The 14,869-nt window shown below is 41.3% G+C and overlaps 1 protein-coding gene across 1 annotated transcript in view; it reads right to left on the reverse strand.

Moving 5' to 3' along the window:
* Window positions 1-14,869, reverse strand: part of LOC143284568 (uncharacterized) — an 82,476-nt gene that overhangs the window by 20,559 nt on the left and 47,048 nt on the right. The window contains exons 6-12 of the mRNA XM_076591359.1: window positions 13,134-13,262; window positions 12,480-12,593; window positions 10,284-10,392; window positions 8,842-8,927; window positions 6,997-7,047; window positions 5,432-5,548; window positions 3,606-3,758 (exon numbers count right to left, since the gene is read on the reverse strand). Coding sequence (XP_076447474.1) covers window positions 3,606-3,758; window positions 5,432-5,548; window positions 6,997-7,047; window positions 8,842-8,927; window positions 10,284-10,392; window positions 12,480-12,593; window positions 13,134-13,262 — 759 coding nt within the window. The remainder of the gene's footprint in view (window positions 1-3,605; window positions 3,759-5,431; window positions 5,549-6,996; window positions 7,048-8,841; window positions 8,928-10,283; window positions 10,393-12,479; window positions 12,594-13,133; window positions 13,263-14,869) is intronic.

Here is a 14,869-nt window from a genome sequence, read left to right on the forward strand (position 1 = left end):
TTGTACTGATATTGTACTGCATTGTATGGTGTAATATTGTACTGCATTGTACGGTGTAATATTGTACTGTGTAATATTGTACTGCATTGTACTGTGTAATACTGTACTGCATTGTACTGTGTAATACTGTACTGCATTGTACTGATATTGTACTGCATTGTACTGTGTAATGTTGTATTGATTTGTACTCTATTGTATCATATTGTACAGTACATATCTAAATTACATCATACTATATCCATTGTATCTTATCATATGTCTTCAAAATATTTTGCATGTTCACTGTCATTACTGCATGTGTGTGACTGTGACTGTGATTATTGTACATGTGTGACTGTGATTATTGTACATGTGTGACTGTGACTGTGATTACTGTATGTGCAATTTACTTTGTCAACATTCAAGCTTTTATGTCTTCTAAATAATACAGTGAATGTCTGTAATTTTCGTGTATTGTTCATGCGGTTTACACCACAAATTAAGTTCTCTTTGGGTGATGATATAAAGTATTCTGTACTCTGTATTGCAAGGTATTGTATGGTCTCCACAAGGGGAGTTCTGGTGTTTGAGGAGAGGCGTCTTCAGGGCCTCAACCAGAAGTGTCAATCCCACAAAAAGAGATGAGACCTGTCGTCTGTTGCTACCTGCCCATAGTGTGGCCGTATCCCTCCCTGCACCTGACTTTGTGCTGCCATCTTCATCCACAAAAATAAAGAGAAGAACAGTGTGGAGTTGAACAGAGCAGGGTACCGCATTACTTTTTGTCACCAGAGATTTCTCTGAGTGAAATTCCACACTGTTCTCCCCACACAGAGAGAGAGACAGTGGCACCACAGAGCAGAGACACCCTTTCGCTTTTTTTTTTTTCTCTCTTCCTTCTTTCTTTTTTATCCTCTCTGCAAGTATACTTGTTTTACTCTCAATGTGGTTTTTTCTACCAAATTTTGCCAAGGACTTTGTGTTGCCATGGGTTCTTTTATGTGCGCAAAGTGCCTGCTCCATGCAGGACCTCAGTTTATCACCTCATCCAAAAGAACAGCACAATGAGCACCACCACTCTCCAAGTCCAACTGGAGGATGGGTGGTGGTGGGGGTTGGGGGGTGGGGGGGGGGTAGTAATATATTCCTGTTTGTTTTTGGGATTTAAGCTGGAGGACACTTGCTTCATAATCAAAGTGCATTACTACTGGGCCACCTCTCTACAAGTTCTACTGAGCATTCACTTTTTTTTTCTTTTTTTGTGTGCTTCAAATGCCTTCTTTATTGGCAATAGATAAATAAATAAATACAATGAAACAAAAACTTAAATTTTTTTTTGTTACATCATTTCTTTTGTGAAGTCTCAATTTTTTCAGTAGTCCCACATAGTATGGTTTGTGGGATAGGCCACAAAAATCATAATAAGAGTTCTATACTGAAATCATCAAAGAAACATAATCCAGTCAGATAATGAGCTACAACAATAAAGGTAGAAACGTTGAGGACAGGACAGAATCCACCAGCCAATGTGATGGCCCCTCCGCGGGAAGGCTGGACGCACTTTCCACCACGGCTTCCCCTCAACTTGTCACTGTCCAAAAAAAGTGCTACTGGTGCAGGGCAGCAGTAGTTTGACAAGAAAAACGTTCTTCTAAAATATTACATCTAAAAGAAAAGAAAAGAAACAAACAACAACAAACAAAACAAGAGAGGCAAGGCCTTCAAGACTCACTTGTGATACAGTTAAAAAAAAAAAAAAATCCAAGCTTTTTATGTATTGAGTATAATTTCAAAATGTAATGTTTAAGATGAGAAAGATCAGTTTAAAGCAAATTAAGTCCCCTAGCATTAATTACAGAGTAATTTCCCTTTTTTACTATCTGCACCAAAACGTTTGCAAAATAAATAAAACTTCCATGCTTAGCAAAAGAAGTTCCTGTTTGAACAAAAAATGATAATAATGACTGCTCCTGTTGTTGGGGCAGAATATCAGATCAAAGTGCCAAGTTTAGAGAATACAAAAAATATAAATATAACAGTAAATGCAGTTTGCAAATAATTAGGCTTCATTTTTTTTGTTTTTTTTGTGCCCATCCCAGAGGTGCAATATTGTTTTAAACAAGATGACTGGAAAGAATTGAATTTTTCCTATTTTTATGCCTAATTTGGTGTCAACTGACAAAGTATTTGCAGAGAAAATGTCAATGTTAAAGTTTACCACGGACACACACACAACCACACACAGACAACCGAACACCGGGTTAAAACACAGACTCACTTTGTTTACACAAGTGAGTCAAAAAGTCAAATAAATCTAATCGTTAAAATGTGTTCTGTATTTGTTATTATAAAGCTTTGGGTTAAAAAAAAAAGAAAAAAAAAGGACTAAGCGCAGATTCAAACCCGGCATGTTCAGGTGGGAAGAGATTGTCTTACTCACTGTATTATTGCAGATCCACAAATGACGTTCAAAAATTAACATTTAAGCATGCTGCTTTTTTAAGGGCCATGAATCTATTGCAGTAATCGAAGTGAGAAACCTGTTTAAATCATATTATTTTGGTGCATCTCAGGCATTTAAAAAATCTTTAAGGGCAATTAAGAATTCTTTAAAGTTCGCAGTAAAAGAGACGTGGCTATCGCAGGAATCACACAGCAACATTTAGCCGTTTTTCTCTGGATCTAACTAGATGTACAAGTTTAGTTACACCCGCCAGGAAAGTACGACACGGTCGATTCAATTTCTCTTTTATGTTCATTCTAGTTAACTGAGTATCCACTTTAAAAGATTCATATGCAGTAAACACGTCGATGATGTAGTCTGTGTCACTGTATGTTCTGTCCAGAATTTGTATTTCTTCTTCTTCTTCTGCGTTCACTCGTATGCACACAAGTGGGCTTTTACATGTATGACCGTTTTTACCCCGCCATGTAGGCAGCCATACTCCGTTTTCGAGGGTGTGCATGCTGGGTATGTTCTTGTTTCCATAACCCACCGAATGTTGACATGGATTACAGGATCTTTAATGTGCGTATTTGATCTTCTGCTTGCATATACACACGAAGGGGGTTCAGGCACTAGCAGGTCTGCACATATGTTGACCTGGGAGATTGTAAAAATCTCCACCCTTTACCTACCAGGCGCCGTCACCGTGATTCGAACCCGGGACCCTCAGATTGACAGTCCAACGCTTTAACCACTCGGCTATTGCGCCTGTCATTTGTATTTCATTTTATTGCGAATAAGAAAATCGAGGTCATGCCGTCCACTCACTAAGCATCGCCAATGCCACTGCAACTGGGATACGGTGATATGGTGTTTTCAGAATCCCGGAAATGGCCTCAACGAAATAAACCTTTAATGATACTGGAAACAGACTTAATTTGGGAGACTTACAAACCCTTATTAGTATGACCGTGAAGATTTTTTTTCCCTATGACTTTTAAGCCAAATTTGGTATTGATGAACAAAGTATTTCCAGAGAAAATGGCAATGTTAAAGTATACCACGGACACACAGTTATATATACAGACACACACACACACACAGACAACTGAACACCGGGTTATAACATAAACTCACTTTGTCTACGCAAGTGAGTCAAAAGTGGGGGGGTGTCACTGACCTCAGCGATGAGCTGCTTCATGATGTCAAACTGGGAGGTGATGGTCATGCGAAGATGGGCGTGTGACTTGTGCAGGCTTTGGGCCGATTTGGTCAGTGCCTCCAGCTGTTCCGGGTCAAACATCTCTGCTGCTGTGGGCGGTTTCTTGCTTACCTGGTTGACAATCAAACAGGGCACCGTCGTAGTTCTGTGCCAAAAGGTGTGTGTGTGTGTGTGTGCATGCGTGTGTTCGTGTGCATGTGTGTGCATGCGTGTGTGTGAATAGAATAAGAATAGAATAGAATACTGAATAGAATAGAATAGTTTTTATTGTCATGAAACCGTAAGGTTTATAAGACACAAGTGCAATGGTAAATGAATGAACGAATGAAAAACACACAATGAATCAATCAGTTAATGCGGTAAATTGCAGCAGCTTTCATAAACAAATTTTCCCAATCTTGTTTGTATATATTCATCATCTGTTAGCATCACCTGACTGGGAATATGTCCTGTGTTATTCGAATTTTGAATATCCTTTTAAAATTGTTGCCATAAGGTTTTATATTTAATACAATGATCAAGAAGATGGATTTCGTCTTCCAGGATGTTACACTTGTTGCACAATCTGTCTTCTTGTGGAATATTTAAATATCTAACTTTCTCAATCTTTCGGTCATGCGTGCTTATTCTGAGTTTTGTTAAAGCTTGTCTGTGTTTTGTATCTGATATATTTAAAAGATAGGTTTCAGTTTTGTACTCTGCTACAATCGTATTGTAAAATTTTAGCTTTAATGTTTTTTCTTTTATCTTTCCAGTATTTGATATATTCATTTTCTAATTTTTTTATACACGACGTATTTCAGTCTATGTACGCTGAATGTGAATTGATTTTTCCAAAGGTGATCAAGGCCTATATATATATATATATGTGTGTGTGTGTGTGTGTGTGTGTGTGTGTGTGTGTGTGTGTGTGTGTGTGTGTGTGGAGGGTAGAGTGTTCGGGCATGTGTGTATGCCAGTACAACATTTGTGTATGTGTGTGTGTGTGTGTGTGTGTGTGAGAGAGAGAGTGTATGTGTGTGTGTGTGTTTATTTGTGAGCATGTGTGTGTTGATTTGTTTGTGAAATGTACTTGATTTTTAATGCAAACATCATTTACTTTTTAATGTTACTGTTTGATGGGTATGGAAAAAGTGCTGCTGTTTCCTTGTATGCGAGTATGTGAATGTGTGTGCATGTGCGTGTGTGTGTGTGTGTGTGTGTGTGTGTGTGTGTGTGTGTCTGCGTGTGTGCGTACGTGCATCTTGGATGTTTTCAAAAACATATTCAGAGATGCCAACTGTTCTGATAAGGTCGGAACAAACTGCGATCCAGTGTTACAAAATATGCGAAAACAGTTGGCATCTCTGAATATATATGTTTTTGAAAACATCCAATGACGGGCGCAAAAGTCGAGTGGTCAAAGCGTTGGACTTTCAATCTGAGGGTACTGGGTTCAAATCTTAGTAAAGGCGGCTGGTGGGTAAAGGGTGGAGGTTATTCCAATCTCCTAGGTTAACATATGTGCAGACCTGCTTGTGCCTGAACCCCCTTCATGTGTATACCCAAGCAGAAGATCAAATATGTACGTCAAAGATGCTGTAATACCTGTCAGCATTCAACGGGTTATGGAAACAAGAATATACCCAGCATGCACAGCCCAGAAAATGGAGTATGGGTGCCAACATGGTGCGGTAAAAACGGTCATGCACATAAAAGCCCACTCATGTACATACGAGTGAACGTGGGAATTGCAGCCCATGAACAATGAAGAAGAAGAAGAAAGCATCCAAAAGAAATCTCACGGGTGTCTTTGGGCGCTGAGCGGTCTTGGGTCTGGAGGTCTGCATGGCTTCCACCTGGGTCTTGGCGATGCCAGCCTCTGCCGACAGTCTGCTGTAGCTCTCTTGTAGTTCTGACAGCTGCCAACACGCACACACACACACACAGAGGTCAGGTATGAAAATACGCTGAAAGGGCAAAGACTGTGTGCTGCCTGAAAGAGCTGAGAAGACGAGATCGATCCATCATTTAGACAATTGTGTAAAATACAATATTTACAGAAACAGATTCTTAAACGATATATGTCGTCATCCAAATGCCAAGCCTACTGAACTGATTTTACTTAGAGAAACACAGACAAGGATGGCGAAATTGTGTTTACGAATGTTTCTTTTCATAATATGCTCATGGTTATGTTTTCTTTTGTCCTATAAACCTTAAGGTTTTATGACAATAAAATATTCTATTATATTCTGCTCTATTCCTTTCACACACACACACACACACACGGCACAGGTCACAAACTGTCAACGAATATGAATACTGATCAACACTCACATAGTGCCTATCTTCAGTCAAATACCAAACTCTAAGCACTTTACAAACACAGTCATGAGTTTTCGTACCACGACTAACTGGCTGGAACCCACTGACAGCTGCCTTTTAGCTTTCATCATGTGAGTAATGAAATAACCAGGAAATTTTTTTTCCTAAAATTAGATTTATCTAACATACTTACCATGACCCACTAGTGCAGACTCCGGCAGGGAGTCAGATTCCTGTCCTGTGCAAACTACTATCCGCCTATGCAGAGAAAATGAAAGTAGCTACAGCCAATAACCTCCCGGAAGTAGGTTACCTCCCCTCTGTATCCCTGACTAGCTTCCTCTTTTTCCGGCGGCCACAGAGAAGCAGCTGCTGCTCTCCAGACACTCAAAGTATCCCAACAGCTTGAACACACTTGGTCATGCAGCCATGAACTGATTCCAGAACTGCACTCCCAAGATCAAGCCAAGGTAACTCTGACCACAACTTATTCGTTTGTCTCCCTTGAACAATTCCCAAGAATACGGCACTGGCATATGTTGGAGGGGCGGAGTGGAGAGGTCTCCACTCCACTCTGGAGGAGGATGCTCACTCAGTACTGCTCTGAGACAACGCGATTTTTCAATGCAATTATTGTGGTTAGTAGGTAGGGCTTAGTGTGTGGGGTCCTGCATGAGTTAAATCAGAACAGCCAACTACCAAACACCACCAAAGTGACTCAGCAGCAGTGTAGGGTCTCCTCTGTGGTGTGGCCTCCTGATGACCTTACATCGATGACTGCCTGCCTGTGGCCGACTGCCGACACTGGTGAGCTAACACCAACAGTTTCCTGTTCAGGTGTGGCTGTGTTTGGGACACTTGGTATGAGAGTCTTGGGGGGGGGTCAATGAAATGGCGCAGATGATGGTGCAGCAAAAAAACAAACAACAACAAAAAAGCAGATTAATACACTGCAAATGCTCACATAATCTACACAACACACACATATAAACACAGTGACAGACAGACATTCCCCCCCACCACCCCGCCCAAACCCACATACCTGTTTTTCTGCTGTCATTCGCTGTCTTTTTTCATCCTTCAGTTCCATCTCCTGTAATAATAATATTAACAATATATATATATATATATATATATATATATATATCTAAAATTAGTTTTTTTAATGTAATTTTTTTCTTGTGCATAATCTTGCCTAATGCAGCTCAATTCCCTATACACATTCTCACAATTCATACACTAAAACTGCACACACACACACACACACACACACACACACACACACACAACACCCTCAATCCCAGTGAAGAGGTTCATCATTAAACAGGAAACTTTAAAAAGATTCATCATCCACAAGGCGTACCGTTTGCCCGATAACTGACTGATAGATTCTAAGCGCGTTGAGTTACGCTGCTGGTCAGGCATCTGCTTGGCAGATGTGGTTGTAGCATATATGGATTTGACCGAACGCAGTGATGCCTCCTTGAGCTACTGATACTGATACTGACACTGAGCATCAAAGAGCTTGAAAAACTGTTTCAGAGAAAAACATCCAAGTTTCCTAAAAGTTTTCCAAATTTTGAAGGTAGCTTTCTTTGCACAAATGACATGTTCAAATCTGGTAGCAACTTCAAAACTATGTTTCACTGAAAATAATAGGACACCTAAATATTTGTAAGAGTTGACTACTTCTAAGCAATCTTCTTTCTTTCTTAAGTAACCACCCTTGTGAAAAACAATAACTTTGTTTTAATCTAGGTTCACTTTCAAGCATTTATTATCTGTGCACACTTAAGCAGAACATTCAGTTGATTTTGGAAACCTGAAACAGTGGATGCCATACGGGCAATATCATCAGCAAATAGTAAAATAAAGATTTCAGTATAATTTGGTAATCGTTTGGATGAAACTGTAGTCCATGTTTACCCCGTGATAACACATCATGTGCAAGCTCATTTTATTAATGAGAATAAGAGCTGGGCTTGATATGAGCATCCTTGTTCCAGACCTTGCGAACAATCGAAATATTTGGTGCACAAATTATCACATCTAATGAATGGATGTTAGAGAGAGAGAGAGAGACACATACAAGAGCAAGACATATACATATGGAGTGATGGCCTAGAGGTAACGTGTCCACCTAGGAAGCGAGAGAATCTGAGCGCACTGATTCAAATCATGGCTCAGCCGCCGATATTTTCTCCCCCTCCACTAGACCTTGAGTGGTGGTTTGGACGCTAGTCATTCAGATGAGACGATAAACCGAGGTCCCGTGTGCAGGGTTGTTCCTGGCAAAATTCTGTAGAAAAATCCACTGCGATAGGAAAAACAAATAAAACTGCACGCAGGGAAAAATACAAAAAAATGGGTGGCACTGTAGTATAGCGACGCGCTCTCCCTGGGGAGAGCAGCCCGAATTTCACACAGAGAAATCTGTTGTGATAAAAAGAAATACAAATACAAATATTATAAATGCTTTCTGTGTCTGACAAAACCAGGACATAACAATTAGAATCTTAGACATGCAATGAATTAACACAACAGTGCAGCAAAGACAAAGAAAGAACAAAGCAGCACAACATACCAGTCTTTTTTTTTCTGTTTCTTCAACGAGTATAATCAGAGTGAACACTGCGTACATAGGTGTGCTGACCCCCCCACCCTCCACCCCCACACCCGAACCTCCACTCCCCCCACCTATGCCTTCCCCCCCCTCCCCCGCCCTTCCCCTACCGAAAGGGAATGAAAAACAGACAAACAGAGGAAGAAAGAAACAAGAACAAAGCATGAAGAAGATCCCCAGAGAGAGTCCACGACATCTGCCAGCAGCTGCAGCACCACAGCACTGAGCAGGCACCGTGAGTGACAGCAGGGTCAACCAACGTACCAGAGCCTTGACCTTCTCCTTCAGAGAGTCCAGCAGCGTTTCCCCGTCTGACATGGACTTGGTGGACTTTGGAGGGACCAGCCACTCTGATCGACAACACACCACTCACTTTCAGCGCTTTGTCTTTGTGTTGTGTTGTGTTGTGTTGTGTTGTGCTGTGCTGTGCTGTGTTGTGTTGTACTTGGTGGACTTTGGAGAGACCAGCCACTCTGATCAACAACACACCACTCACTTTCAGCATTTTGTGTTGTGTTGTGTTGTGCTGTGCTGTGCTGTGCTGTGCTGTGCTGTGTTGTATTGTATTTGGTGGACTTTAGAGGGACCAGCCACTCTGATCGACAACACACTGGTCACTTTTAGCACTATAGTTACCCACAAGTACACACACACACACACACTACATGCCAATCACTGTCCATTCATTAACATTTACCCAAACACTGAAAACCTTATATCTCCTTCTCGATCAAGATATTTCCCAATACATTCATCAGGACTATGGTTACACACACATACACACAAACACACACACCACAGATGTGGTGTAGCGTATATGGATTTGACTGAACGCAGTGATGATACGACCAGTATTAACCCAACAGATACACACACTGATAACCTTACCATCTTCCTTCTAGATGAAGATATGTCCCAATGCATTCATAAGGACTATAATTACACACACAGATACACATACACATATACCACATCAACCTCTGTCATACGACCAACATTAACCCAACAAACACACACTAAAAACCTTACCATCTCCCTCTAGATGAAGGTATGTCCCGATGCATTAATCAGGATTATAATTATGCACACACACACACACACATACACACACACAGACACATACACACACACACACACACATACACCACATCAATCACTGTCATACGACCAACATTAACCCAACAAACACACACTAAAAACCTTACCATCTCCCTCTAGATGAAGGTATGTCCCGATGCATTAATCAGGATTATAATTATGCACACACACAGACACACACACACACACGCACACCACATCAATCACTGTCATACGACCAACATTAACCCAATAAACACACACACTTAAAACCTTACCAACTCCCTCTAGATGAAGGTATGTCCCGATGCATTAATAAGGATTATAATTATGCACACACACACACATACACAAACACACACACAGACATACATACACACACACACACACACACATGCACACCACATCAATCACTGTCATACGACCAACATTAACCCAACAAACACACACTAAAATCTCCCTCTAGATGAAGGTATGTCCCGATGCATTAATCAGGATTATAATTATGCACACACACACACACACACACACATACACACACACAGACACACACACACACACATACACCACATCAATCACTGTCATACGACCAACATTAACCCAACAAACAGACACACTGAAAACCTTACCATCTCCCTCTAGATGAAGGTATGTCCCGATGCACTCATCAGGATTATAATTACACACACGCAGCATGGCCAGGATGTCGGCAGGATCTTTCCATTTGGGTAAAGCCCCCTTGGAGGAAAAAAAAGATTAGAAAGATCAGTTTAAAGCAAATTAAGTCCCCTAGCATTAATTACAGAGTAATTTCCCTTTTTTACTATCTGCATCAAAACGTTTGCAAAATAAATAAAACTTCCATGCTTAGCAAAAGAAGTTCCTGTTTGAACAAAAAATGATAATAATGACTGCTCTTGTTGTTGGGTCAGAATATCAGATCAAAGTGCCAAGTTTAGAGAATACAAAAAATACAAATATAACAGTAAATGCAGTTTGCATATAATTAGGCTTTATTTAAATTTTTTTTTTTTTGTGCCCATCCCAGAGGTGCAATATTGTTTTAAACAAGATGACTGTAAAGAACTGAATTCTTCCTATTTTTATGCCTAATTTGGTGTCAACTCAGAAAGTATTTGCAGAGAAAATGTCAATGTTAAAGTTTACCATGGACACACAGACACACACACACACATACACACACACACAGACAACCGAACACCGGGTTAAAACATAGACACAAGTGAGTCAATAAAATCAGTATTTACATGATGCTGCTCAAGAAAAAAAAAAAAATCAAACAGACTAGAAGAGACACCCCTTGAACAGACTTATACATGAGATGCTCATGAGTGCTCCATAGTCCTCAGCCAGTTTGCTGGTGTCACACCATTGTGCATGCGCGCATGCATGCATGCGTGTGTGTGTGTGTGTGTGTGTGTGTGTGTGTGTGTGTACGTGTGTGTGTGTGTGTGTGTGTGTGTGTGTTGTGAGTACGTGTTTGTGTGCGCGTGTGCAAGCATGTGTGTGTGTGGTTGTGTGTATGTGTATGTGTGTGTGTGTGCATGTACATGCGTATGTGCATCTGCATATGTGTGTGTGTGCACACATGAGAATGCATACGAGCGTGCATGCGTGTGTTTGTGTGTACGCGTGTGAGTGTGTATGTGTGTGGTGTAGTGTGGCGTGTGTGTGTGTGTATGTGTGTGTGTGTGTGCACCTGCGCATGCGTGTGTATGTGTGTGGCGTGTGTGTGTGTGTGGAGTAGTGTGGCATGTGTGTGTGTGTGTGTGTGTGCACCTGCGCATGCACGTATATGTGTGTGAGAGGAGGAACCAAGCTGCATCAAAACAAATTAAAGAATGCGTGTGTTGGCACATCAGTTCAGATGCTGTGGCATGCACAGTGTTTAAAAATACCTCCCTCGCATGGCTGCTCCACCACCTCCACGATTTGGAGTACTTTAACCATGCTGTCCTCTTGTTCCAATCCCTGGTAAAGTGTGGACACATTTCTGGTATATCTAATCATCCTAGTCTCTATTCATCCTAGTCTAGCCTGCTCCTCACAAGGTGTTATTACGGCCTAAGGACATTAAACAGTTCTCTGCTCCCCTGACAACCACAAACCTCCAGACCACGGGGCTGTTGTTTGAGGGGCGTGGTGGCGGTCTCCACTCTGGGAGGGACGCTCACTCAGTCTGGCTCCGCGACTAAGCCATTATTGTCGTTAGTTGGGGGCTTAGTAGGTGGTGTCCTAAGTACGTTAAAACAGAACAGGCACCACTGAACACCACCGAAGTGACTCAGCAGCAGTGCAGGGTCTCCTCTGGTGTGTGGTCTCCTGGTGACCTAACATCGATGGTTCCCTGTGGACTGTCGACGCTGGAACTGCGATGGACGAACCCAGGTGTGGCCGTGTATGGGGGAATCTAAATGAGCGGCGTGGGAGTAATGCCACTGAAACGGTGCAGATGTTGGGGCAGCAAAAAAACCAAAAAAAACAAAAACAAACAAAAAAAAAACCCTCCCAACCAGTACCTGGCTCCGGTGAACCCATCCAACCCTGGGAAGTATACATCCTCTGCAGGCTTCCCTACCATTCTGATGCAATAAAAATGAGAAAATATGCTGAAAATCAACCGTTTTTCCCTTCAAACTGACAAGTGTTGACAAAGCTGGAAGTAATGTAGAAGTTAGTTCACTTTGTTTGCAGTTTATGTACATGTAGGAACATGGAAATGGACGAATTTGACGTCCTAGCAATTGCACTTGAGTGGGATTGAATGAGTTAACCCCCCTGAGCTTGTCTCCCCTGGTACTGACCTCAACGTGCTGAACCATGCTGCGGATCAAGGGATGATGCAGCTCCCAGCCTATGGGAAGTCTCAGCCAGTTTCCAGAGAACTTGTCAAAGAAGAAGTGGACATAGCGGCGCTCCTGAAAAAAAACAAAAAAACCCAAAAAAACCCAGATTGTTTCTTGCTATTTAATTAGATCTTGTCAAAGCTTGAAATAATATCTCAACACTGTTTTCATGTATATCTAAGAAAATTTTTTTATCCAAACATACAGGGCATAACATTATAAACAACAGTATAACTTGCATGTACCCTGCATATATGACAACACAATGCACATTTATCCAATATACTGAGTTCATAACAAATCAAGTTTAAAATACCATTTGATATTTTTCAGTTCAGAATACCGCTTCAAAATACAGGACGAATAATCTTCTCACATTCCTCAGTGGTAAGCATTCCACAGGTTAATTAACTGTTGATGGTCAGTACACTTAGACTTGTACACTTTCAGACACACACGCACACACACATACACAGATACACAAAGACACACAGACAGACACACGCACACACATGAAGACACAGACACGCACTAAGACACACACATACACCATACACACACGCCACGTATACCACACCCCCTCCACATACACACACACACACAACCACCCACCTCCATCAGGTAAGTTTCCACCCGACCTCTCTTTGGGTGTTTGAGGAATCCCTCCCTGTCATCACTCTGACCTCGCCCCGTGGCTCTGGATCCACTGGAGGTGCTCTGGCTGTACGAGGACTGCTGGTTCTGTGGGATTGCAAGGGGAACAACACAATGTCATTCTTCTTCTTCTTCTTTGTTCGTAGGCTGCAACTCCCACGTTCACTCGTATATACACAAGTGAGCTTTTACGTGTACGACCGTTTTTACCCCGCCATGTAGGCAGCCATACTCCGCTTTCGGGGGTGTGCATGCTGGGTATGTACTTGTTTCCATAACCCACCGAACACTGACATGGATTACAGGATCTTTAACGTGCGTATTTGATCTTCTGCTTGCGTATACACACGAAGGGGGTTCAGGCACTAGCAGGTCTGCACATATGTTGACCTGGGAGATCGGAAAAATCTCCACCCTTTCCGCACCAGGCGCCATCACCGTGATTCGAACCCGGGACCCTCAGATTGAAAGTCCAACGCTTTAACCATTTGGCTATTGCGCCCGTCAGGTGGAGAACAATTACAATGTGTTTTAAAATACGCTGACACCATGTAAATATCAATCACATTCTTCAATGCTTCCTTTAAGACTTCTAGTCCTCTTGGATTGGATGGAGGACAATTAAAATGCATTTCAAAATACACTGATACTATGTAAATGTCAATCACATTCATCAATGTTCCTTTTAGAACTGCTGGTTCTCTTGAATTGGATGGAGAACCAAACAGTGTCATTCAAAATACACGGACACCATGTAAATGTCAACTGCATTCATCAATATTCAGTTTAGGACTGCTGATACTGTTGGATTATTGGATGGAGAACAATTACAATGGCATTCAAAATACACTGACACCATGTAAATGTCAATCACATTCTTCACTGTTCCATTTATGCAATTTACTTTGTGCTGGGAAGAAAATAAAAGTCAGCTAAAGTATATTCATAAAACTTGGGAAGCGTGCACAACTTTTCCTTCAATCTTCATCTGACATAGCTGGACTGAAGTTGTGATTCATTGTGTGTGAATTGTTACTGTATCCTCCAAACCCCAAATGGGGTAAAAGGAATCAATCTATTTGAATCTTTGAACAATGGCTGAAATTTGAAAGACTGTGTAAGTAGAAATGTGGGGGATACCACAAAATTATTATCACGTCCACTTAAAACTTTAACACACTGAGATATACTCATCGCCTGTACACTTTAAAGCTGCATATAAATGCACATATGTAAATGACACAATACAACAGCTGAGTACAGCCCAGTACATAAGCACCCAAGGTCAATCTAATTTTAATACCAATACAACAACCAAGTACATAAGCACTCATGGTCAATTTTATTTTAAACCCTAACATACCAGCACATATTCTGAGCATGAACATAAGCAAATAAAACACCACCAAAAAAAAAAACCACCCAAAACAAAAAACACCAGTACATTTACCAGATAACAAACATACATTACTTCAATGAATTAGAATATCATGTTTCCTCGATAAAGAAAAAAACAAAGAATTTCGTAATAATGTATGATCAGTGGATGTACTCTTGGCTATACGATGACAGCTGGTTCTGTTGGAACAATGCTTTACACAATGGATGGAACGAGGCATGGAGACTGAAAGACGTGCAGGAACTGTGGGGTGAAAGCCTTGGGGAACGGTGACAAAATATCACACCCTGTGATC

This window comes from Babylonia areolata, chromosome 8 (genome assembly GCF_041734735.1).
Source record: "Babylonia areolata isolate BAREFJ2019XMU chromosome 8, ASM4173473v1, whole genome shotgun sequence".
NCBI classification, from domain to species: Eukaryota; Metazoa; Mollusca; class Gastropoda; order Neogastropoda; family Buccinidae; genus Babylonia; species Babylonia areolata.